Genomic DNA, 10,893 nt, shown 5'->3' with positions numbered 1-10,893 from the left:
ATCTGAAAACTTCCAAATACAGAAAAATCTTTGTGAGCTCTATTTTCAACATTCGAATTCTTCAAAAAGCAAGTTGGCATACACTTGATAACATACGAACGAGTGTATATATAGAATTTTAGTGACGATCAGATTTGTATTTCAGATTCTACAAAGGTATGTTCCAATTTTTCAATGATTTGTTTGAGATTGTTTTTTGATTCTATATTCTGTGTTTGAAACGATGATTTTTTTTTTCCAATGCAGTCATTGTTCTTCTAGTTTTGTTCTATTTCAAAACGAAAAAATGTCAAGCATAACAGCTGTGATCAGACACTTCGATTTTTTAAACGACCAGAATTGCTTTGTTAATTACAAAATAGACGCAGTTATCTTCAAAGATTATTGTTCATACGCTGAGTTGATTGAAACTATTGCGATTCAGTTAGGAGTTGATATTAGCAGGAAAACGATATCAATAAAATATGTTGTTGAAGGAGACAATATGCTAATGGAAATACATAACTATATGGGAGTTAGGGTATATGTTGAGCTTAAGAGAGAAAACAAGGGATTTGAAATGTATCCGATGTGCGTTAGCATAACTGATAATGATCTTGAGAATTTTGTATCCGGTGAATCTGCAGTTGGAGACGATATGTTTCAACTTGAATTTAATGATTATATGCATGCTATGGGTGTAGTTGATTCAAATGATTTGGATGTGTCGGATTGTGCTAAGGCTGTTGTTTTATTTGAAAACAACGATAACTTGATAATTTCGAACAAGGAACAGAAGGAAGTTTTTGTTGATCAAATTTACAACTATAAGGATACTTTGAAGAATGTTATGGTGAATTATGCAATTCGCAAAAGATTCAATTTCAGGACAGAGAGGTCGAATGTCATAAGGTATGTTATACTGAAAATACTATGAAATACATTGAAATATACTATGAAATACATTGAAAAAAACTGTTTTTGTGACATTATATTTCAGTGGTATTAGATTAAATACATCGAAATATGCGCTGTTTGTAGGATTTAATTCCATTATGTAAAATTTCAGTGTATAAAGGCAACGTATTTAGCATTATATATGTGATCGAAACTTCAATCTGACTGTTCTTTTTTTTTTTTGGATTGGTTTTTGTAGTTACACCCTAGTATGTTGGTCAACTGATTGTCATTGGAAATTCCGAGCTTCAAGTATTGCGAACTCTGAAATGTTCAGAGTGAGATATTTCCATGACGAACATACATGTCCATTGAAGGACAAGGTGTATTCCCAAAGGCCAGCACCAAGTTGGTTGATTGGGGGATCAGTTGTTAAGCCAAAAATAACAAATCACAAGAGGAAATATACACCTGGTGATATAGTAGACGACGTAAAAAATGAGTATGGTGTTGATGTTTCTTATATGACGGCCTGGAGGGCTAGAGAAAAGGCAATGATTGAATTAAGGGGGGAACCAGCAGAATCATACAAGAAGTTACCGGGATATGTGTACATATTAGATAAAACATATCCTGGATCACATGTGAGAATGCACAAATCACAACAAAATGAGTTCTTGTATTTGTTTGTAGCACTTAAAGCGTTCATAAAAGGCTTCGAGTGTTGTAGGCCAATAGTGGTATTAGATGGTTCCCATCTTAAAACTACATATAACGGTACATTCGTATCAGCCAACACGTTGGATGGTGCACGTAGGTGCCAACATGTATAAATACAATTTTTTTCTCTTCATGGTATATTTTATTGTATTTCATTGTATTTCAAATGTATTTCAAATTGCTTTATGCTATATTTCACTGTAAAGACACACTGCATTATACTCAAATTAAACATGTTTGTGCAGGTAATATTCTACCATTGGCATATGGTGTGATAGATTCAGAGAACGATAAGTCTTGGACGTGATTCTTTGAGCAGTTCAAGCAAGCTTATGGGATTAGGGATAACATGTGTGTTGTATCAGACAGACATGAGAGCATCATTAAGGCAGTGTCTAGAGTATATCCAACTGTGCCACATTTGGTGTGCATATGGCATTTATGAAAAAATGTGACAGAGAAATACAAGTCGAATAATGAAGTATTGAGTCCTGTATTCTATGCACTTGCAAAAACATACACACAGGATTAGTTTGATAAGCTGATGGAGAAGATTGAGAAGGTTGATTTTCAGGTAAAAGAGTACTTGGAAGATTTTGGAAGGGAAAAGTGGGATCGACTGTATTCACCCTTTAACAGAGGATGGACAACGACCTCAAATATAGCGGAATGTATTAATGGAAAACTAGTAGCAGCAAGAGAGTTGCCTGTTTTCGATTTTCTTGAAGAAGTGAGGAAGATGTTTGGGAGATGGAATTGCACTAATAGGAGAAATGGTACATACACATTCACAACACTTGGAAAAGCATTCCAACAATTGTTATCAATAAACGAGTATAAATCTCTAAGTATGACGGTATGTTACTGTTTATTTGTTGAAGTCTGCCTACATATATTTCAATGTATTTCAGTATATTTTTGAAGGTACTTAAGTAATTCTATTTGAATTGTATATTTTCATGTATTTAATATATTTATCGTTGTTAATATTCAATATATTCTGGTGTGACACATTTCTTGTTGATTAGGTTGAACCATCAACTGAATATGTGTATACCGTAAATGATGAGGCAAGGCGTTTCATAATTGATCTTAAAAAGAAAACATGCAGTTGTCGGATGTTCCAAATGGACGAGATACCATGTCCACATGCATGGGCTGTATTGAAGAGTAAAAGTCTTATGCCTGATGAATATTGCTCAGACCTATTCAAACCAAAGACAGTGATTAAGACATATGATGTGCCGGTGGATCCTCTCCCTGACGAGAGTGAGTGGAATATTCCCACACACATATGCGGTGAAGTTGTTTTGCCACCAAGATACAAGAGACCCCCGGGAAGACCAAAGAAGAAGCGAGATAAAACATTAATGGAGACGATGATTGGTAAACATAGGAATGCTTGTAGTACTTGTGGACGTCTTGGTCACAATAGGCGTTCTTGTTCTAATGAGCCCCGTAAGAAGTAGATGTTTAGTTTTTAAGTGCGTTCATTTGTTAAAAACACTTATCCCCAAAAAATTTAAATAAAGAAATTAATGGTTAATCGTTGTATTCTGCATTTTTTGTCCTTTATTTTCATAATAATAGTGCATACCATTCCGTGTTAATGGTTGTTTAAATGAATAAATATGTATTAACTTAAAACAATACAATGAAATATGGTTGAAATGCTTAAGAAATATGAAGTTGCAGTATGCGTATATATACAGAAATACAATGAAATATACCAGAAACTGTTTCATAAAATTAGAAATACAAAAATGCAGACTGTGTACATACATTGGAATACATTGAAATACATCAGAAGCTGTTTCATTAAACAATAAATATAAATATGGCAGGCTTAGGCAAAAAATAGTCGTAATAGAAATTAGTTAAGTTATTGATGAAAAAACACTGCAATTTGTCAATTCATAACAAAACAACATAGCAAAATGTACAAATTTGTCAACAAAAAATATTGTGAATAAAAATTCAACATTAAAACCTAATGGACTAATTAACAACTATTGTCTCAATTGCATTGTAATCTATGGTTGGCCTAACTAGTCTTGGCGGCAATTCATTATCACTGAAGGCATTGAAATTAGCCTTTTGCCATGCGTATTCCCATAGTAATGCACCGTATCCATTATGTAGTAATTCTGCATCAATTTTAGCTGGAACGCCTCGACTAGAACAACAGTATTCAGCAAATGCTACCACATACAATACTTGAAAAATGAAAAAATTTATTATTTGTTTACAAATTTGAAAAAAAAAAATGGAAATATGATTGAGAAATACATACATGCTCCCAGAGGCTTGTTGTGGCAGATCATTCACATACATGACATCAAAGTCATCAGTCTGTTGTTTGCCCTTGTATGATGGGTGATTAATCCAATCGATGCCTTCATTTTTTTTCCATAAAACCCAGTCAGATGTAGATGATGTGGCAATAGGGTAGTTACCTTGTGTATTTCTCTTCTAACAACAACATCATTGACCTGCGTGACTCGGTATGAGTTGTAGATGTATAGACACCTGCATGTAAAAGAATAGTACAACAGCTCGGTTAACAGGTTGTATAATGAATTCAAAAAAAAAAAAATAGAAATACCTGTCAGTGAATGGCACTACAACCAAGATCCAGTGATTTTCCTCTTTGATGTTGACAGGGATGAATACACAGTCAACTGTATGTCATGACACATTAGCAAGCAACCTGTACCCGTTAATGTGCTCACATATTTCGTCCTCCAAACTAGCAACATTTGCTATGCACGGTGAATTTCGTCAATTTTGGAGAAGAACATACAGTTAACGGTTGTGAATTTGTTCGGTATCCTTGTCGTACTTGCCTTTCTTCTGCAAGTAGTAAAAAATGACATCAATATGCTGGTAAAAAAATGAAATAAGTTAAATGCATATCATTAACTTAATTTACATACATATATTGTGTGATAGAAATATAAAAAGTGTAACAGAGAAATATGTTGTTAAAAAAGAAGAAATACAAAGAAGAAATACAAATAAATATGTTGTAAAATACAGATAGATAGACAATTGTAGAATTAAGGAATAAAAGAAATGGGAAATAAAACACCTCGTCATTCCAAGATTGGCCATTCATCGATAAGAGATAGAACCAGTTTTTGTCATCAACATGTAACACACCAAAATTGAAGCCAAAGTTGTCCTCAGGATCGAAAGCTTCCTTATTCTTTTTGTAATGACTTTCCTTGTCCTTTCTAAATATCAACAATCAATTATTTCAATGTAAATAGTTTACTTTGCTAAATGAATTTGTAAACTAAAAAGGTAAATACGTTCAAACTTACTTTTTATTGTGCCTGAGAAGCAGATCCTATTTGGGCCAATTCTTGTATTGTTGAATAAGCAAAGTATTCGCGGGCCATTGATTGGATCTTCAACAAATGGATGCTTCTTTTCAAAAATACAAGGTGGGGGATCTTCAGCAGAAGCTTCTGCAGAGCCGTAATTGGTCATGTAAGGTGAACTGAAGTATTTACTAGGTTTCACTATCCTAGTTGGAATAACATCTGGTTGAGCAATTACTACTTCCGCATTAATCATTGGCTCTTGTTTTCCTTTGTCAACAGACATTATTGGCATAATAAATCCTTTATCACCCGTTTGATGAAACCCAGAGATTCCCTGTGGTAGCTATTTGGCTTAGTAACATTTTGTCAGGAATCAACCATTGAGACTTAGTTATGGTGTCATCGACCCTGGGTGAGGTCTCTAAATTTGAATGATCAGTGATGTCCCCGACTTGTATTCCAGCACCTGCTCGTGTATCACGAGTTTCGAGAGGCAACTCAACAAGCATCTCTGCGACCATTCCTAAAAAAAGATTTTATATAGGGTAAATATAGCAGTATCTTGAAAGATATATAATTATGAATGTAAATTTACCTCTGTGGAGTTGAAAGATCCTCCATCAGCCTGATTAATCTCTTCAGTTGAAGCTTTAAGTGTATTTACACTAACATTGCCGCCGGTAACTCCAATATCCGGAACCTCACCATGTAACATGGTTGTAACACCCTTGGAAATTAGAAAAAATCACAATTTAAAACAAAATCATAACATAAATATAAGGTTGGAAAATCACTAAATACACAGAAATCTAAAACTATTAACTGAGTATGTCAGGTTTCAACTGATATTGTGGGATAGAAATACATAGAAATATAGTGAAATACAAAAAAAACAGAGAAAGTTTATCAGTGAAATACAAACAAAACACAAGAAAAATACAAAGTTTGTAAAATGGAAATACACTGGAAAACATAACTTTAAAAATATAAATACACCGGAACATAACAACCATATACTTTTTTGCGAATACAATGCACAAGAACATAACTTTAAAGATAGTTTTCACCTAACAAAACCAATTTTCCTTATTTGACTCATCATCATGTTTCGGCGGAGATGTTTGAATGGTAGAATCACGATGTAAGTTTTCTTCAGGCGATAATTGTAGCCCACCATCAGTTTGATGTAACGGCACTTCACTATCGGCAGCCTTCACATTAAAAAAAATGAATTAATAGTAATTGTATTTTGCGATAAGGGTCTAAAATGTTTGTTCAATTCCTATTTCACACATTGGTTATTACCTTCTCCGCAGAATTGTTCCCCTTGATTGCTTCAAATACCTTCTTGAAGTTGTCATCCGTGAAAGTGCGAAAATTGGTGAACTCAGTGCCAATACTTGTGAACTCACCAACGACCTAATAGTTGAACAAAAACAGTAAGTTAATTTGTTAACAAACAATATATTAAATACATAAAAAGATTTTTGTTACGTAACTAAATCACTTACTGATTTTTTAAAATCTTGAAAATCTTTCATTAGCAATTGCAGTTCATCTTTCATAGAGGCAGTAGGGACATCACATTGGCTAGGGGTGTTTGGGGGTCGATTCATTTGTTCATTTGACTTTGGTGAAGCATATTTGTTGTTTCATTTCGTAAAACGGGAAGGCTTCGAACAACCTTTTGACCCTTAGCAAGGGGAGAGGAATATTCTTCATATTGTATTTTGGAGACTCTCACTCTTTGCTTGTGGGGAATGGACCTCCAATTCAACATTCTCGGAGTTTGGAACTTTTCATTATGGATTTATGAAATATACAAAACTAGAAAAGTTAAGAAAAAATACGAGAGAAATATAATGAAATATAATAAATGGAACTCTTGAACAACACTCATACCGCCGTTTGTCATCTCTAAAAAGCCAATAACGACAAGATCTGATGGAACTCTTGAACAACACTCATAAAGCCAAACTTGCATAGCAAGTGGCATCCCATGAATCCTATAATCTTTTGTGTTATGGCGGAATATTTCTTGCTGATTCTTCTAATCAACTCATGAAAAGCTTCTTTGCCCCATGGATAATTTACATATCTTCCATCCTCAACCACTTCAAAATTATCCCTTGGTATATTCGTTTTCCTTGGATCACCGCAAAAGATGTATGTATTTATAAAGTACAGAATTGCAATCTTAACAGCGTCCTCATTATTATCTCCCCAACTCTTATTCTTAAAGCAATCAATCAACTCCAATCTTTTTACTTTACTCCTGGTTTGACCAAAATAATCGTCCATAATCCTATTTGGTTTTTCCTCATCGTATGTAAATTGACCTTCATCGGCTAAACAATTTAGCCAGCTCATAAGGGCAAATTCTCTCATGGTAAATCGCAATGCTGTACCATTTCTATCAATTGTAAAGCAATTAGAAGTGCTTTCCTTGAGCTCTCTTACCATGAACCACCTAAAAATTTGTGCTTGTACCTCCAGGTGCTGCATTCCGAATTTTCAAAATATGGTCTTGGAAAACATTTCTAAATGTGGAACAGTTAGCTTACTCCTGAGATCTTTGAACACTTTGATATTCGTGTACCGTTGCATCGATGGAGCCTCTTCAGGATGACTCTTAACATAGAATTTAGTTTCCTAAAATAAAAAGGCAACACTAAGTTAAGACAGAACTAATTGTATAAAACATAGACATCTGAAAACAATTTGATACCCCTAATACATATATATACAACAAAAAGATACACACAAAAAATTGCAAAAAACAACTAACACAGCTATTAAAATATATAAATACAATAAAATTATACAAAATATTAAACAAATATACTTGTGAAATATATAGAAATACAATGAAATACAGTTAACTACAAAACAACTACCACAGTTATAACATATATATATAAATACAGTGAAATGCACATAACTTTTTTATTAAATATATAGAAATACAGTGAATTGCACATAAAAATATGTTGAAATATACCGAAATATAGTGAAATACAAAACAACAAAATCGAAAAAAATCATCAATACTTGTTCATCCTCTTCCAGATCTACATCTTTAACAACCTTTTTAACCTTAACATCAGAAGAAGGCTTGGTTACTTTTCTCTTCTTTTGTTGAGCAACTTTAGAACCTTTTTTCACTGGTACATCATCTTTTGGCTTGCTCGGTTTTGCAACTTCAGTTCGTTGAAGTTGATGCATCCTTGAAGGGTCATGAATTTTCTTGCTTCTTCTCTCAACAGCAGTTTTAGCAGATTCGCCTGCAATTGCAAGTTGCTGTTGTGAAAATCCCAAAGAGAAACTAGGACCATCATAAACATCGCGACTACCTCGAGTATTCCTGTTTGGAGTATCTCTTTCCGCCATTAAAATGGAGAATTAGATCTTGTTGTAAACACTCTAACAATGGCTGAAAATAGAAAAAAATTGAATGAAAAGAAAAAGAGAAGACGATGAAATTTAAGAACAAATATAGAGAAATACAACAAAGAAAATCAAAAAATACTAAAAATTTACCAAAATCAGTTACCTATACTGTGTGGGTAACGATTAAGGAAGATGGAATCGTGATAATAATGATGATAGCTAATGAGCGTATAATACGGTTAATATATTGAAGATGGGAGAGAAAGTAATTTGAAAAGAGAAGAGATTGGAGATTATTGGGATACATGGGCCGTATATTTAGGGGAAATACAGAGGAGTTGCATACCCAGATACAACTGGTAATTTTGAAAATAATTTAAGCTACCAAAAATAAATAAATAAAAATGTAGCTATTATTAATAAATAAGTCTTAAAGGTAGTTATGGTCAGTAAATTTTCCTTTTTTAAACCCGCTCCATCATTTAAATCCGTCCCAGCTAAATAATAACCCATAAGATCCCATTATTCCCCCAATTCCCTCAAACTTCAAACCTACGTATTGGGGGAATAAGGGGATCTTATGGGTTATTATTTAGTTGGGCGTGTTTAAATGATGGAGTGTGTTTAAAAAATGATTTCGGATTATTTTGGGGGATAATTTCCGTCAAGACAAGGGTATGTTTGAAAACTTTAAGGATGGGAGAAGTATTTTTGATTCAAAATAAGTTCGGATAATATTTTTAGCCCTTTTTTCGAAGTAGAGGAGTATTTTTTACCCTTTTTCCTTTAAAATATTAGTCAGAATACTATCAATTAAACTTGCTGCATCTCACTTCTGAAATTTTATTGCTCCAATGAATGATGTTGGAACTTGGAAGCAGCGTTGTTTCACCACTATTTGCCTATGTCCTTCAACCATAACTCTATCTTTTGCACCACAAAACTATTATGATTGCGCTGTATGAAATTTTTAGGCCTCACTTTTGATATTCCAATGCATAAGAGCAAGGAGGAGATAATAACGGAGGCATAAGTCATACTCCCTCTGTTTCAATTTATATGAATCTATTACTATTTGGAGAGTTTATGAGGTGGCTCTTTGACCATATTTTTCTTATATTTTTTCTAACTTAGTTGAATTATAAATTATCATGACTTATATTACCTTTTTTTGTAGTTTCTAAATATATAAATTTTATTTTTACAAACTTGAAAAATCTATCTCAAAATTTATGATCAAAATTATAAAGTTTGACCTCGTATTCCAAAAAGGATCACGTAAATTGAAACGAAGGGAGTATGAAACATCTTTCAAACAAATAATTATATGACTTATAGAAAAGTAAAATAGAACTCTAGTGCCACAAGGTTTTTAGCATAGTTTAATAGGATTCAAAATTAAAAATAGAAAGACTAAAAACACATATATTTAAATACTACTCACTCTCTCATTTTATGTGAAAGTATTACTCTTTGGGGAGTCAATAGTATTTCTTTTACTATAATTTTCTCAATTTTTTAAAAGTATTTTGAATCACAATCTACGTTGACTTGTAGAACTTTACACTTAGTTTTCAAATATGTAAATTTTGTTACAAAATATTTGAAAATTTTATAACAGAACTCGTAGCCAAAATGAAGTGTTTTGGCCCTCGCATTTTTAAAACAGAAGGAATAATAATTAAGTACAGAGCGATTCTAACTTAATGATGACAAAATAAAAAGAACATAAACATAAACAATTCGAAGATCTACCTTTTTACCATATTTAAAATTTATTGAACCTTCTTAACAATTCACTATACAAACTATATTTCCAAGATTTCAAATCAAAGTCCATTTATTTCCACCAACTTATCTTTGAAAGTACAAAAAATAAAACTTTGTACGCATGGAAATATGAACGTATGAAATCAGATCCTGAGCACCTAACAACGGAAAAAAACATTATGTATTCATCGGTACCAATATATGTTAACAAACGAATTCAAAAACATACATAAATGAAAGAATTAAGAATGTAAAATTTACTGATAGCCAAAGAAAATAACTACCAGAAGATTATTCAATACTTGAGCAAGTCATGTTTATTTATTTCAAAGAAGTCAAGGAAAAAAAGAAAACCAATAGAAAACTGATACCCTTTTGCAATGTTTAGTAAACTGGTCACATTCGACCTAGATTGTGAATATATTTTAAAAGAATAATTGTCTCATGTATTATAGGAACTCTAATACCGACTAATATCAATATATTTTAATACAGTAAAAAATTAGATAATGGTGAAAACAGGACCAAGAGTTCACAAAATGGCATTATTTAAACTAATTACTGCAATCATGTAATCTAATTTATGAAAGAGGTCCGACAATAAACTGCGATCGCCAACTAAAAAGATAGCTCAACAGACTACAATAATAGCCATTTAAGTTCTGAGAATGACAAATCTCCACTTTATTATTTTCGACCAATGCGCTTCTAATCAAATATTTTAATTCATGGCTAGTAAACTAAACTATAATCGATTCAGAAAATGTAATATATCTTGAATTGAACTATTGAGAATATAACCGAGAGC

At 32.6% G+C, this 10,893-nt stretch overlaps 1 protein-coding gene across 1 annotated transcript; it reads left to right on the top strand.

Annotated features, from left to right (window-relative positions):
* The first annotated feature begins 286 nt into the window (after positions 1-286).
* On the top strand, positions 287-3,065 carry LOC132031628 (uncharacterized). The gene is made up of 5 exons (XM_059421592.1): positions 287-891; positions 1,136-1,616; positions 1,916-2,020; positions 2,129-2,452; positions 2,625-3,065. Exons 1-5 carry the CDS (start codon positions 287-289, stop codon positions 3,063-3,065), a joined length of 1,956 nt encoding a protein of 651 aa, XP_059277575.1.
* The last annotated feature ends 7,828 nt before the right edge of the window (positions 3,066-10,893 follow it).

Source organism: Lycium ferocissimum, chromosome 9 (genome assembly GCF_029784015.1).
Source record: "Lycium ferocissimum isolate CSIRO_LF1 chromosome 9, AGI_CSIRO_Lferr_CH_V1, whole genome shotgun sequence".
Classification (NCBI taxonomy): Eukaryota; Viridiplantae; Streptophyta; class Magnoliopsida; order Solanales; family Solanaceae; genus Lycium; species Lycium ferocissimum.
Note: the sequence above shows the minus strand (reverse complement) of the source record. Positions and strands in the feature narration are given on the sequence as shown.

What these genes read in the sequence shown, in the direction of transcription:
- LOC132031628 (XM_059421592.1), top strand. Translation starts at nt 287, where the DNA reads ATGTCAAGCATAACAGCTGTGATCAGACACTTCGATTTTTTAAACGAC. An exon ending in GAGAGGTCGAATGTCATAAG is followed by an intron (nt 892 to 1,135) that starts GTATGTTATACT and finishes TGGTTTTTGTAG; the next exon opens with TTACACCCTAGTATGTTGGT. An exon ending in ATCCAACTGTGCCACATTTG is followed by an intron (nt 2,021 to 2,128) that starts GTGTGCATATGG and finishes ACACAGGATTAG; the next exon opens with TTTGATAAGCTGATGGAGAA.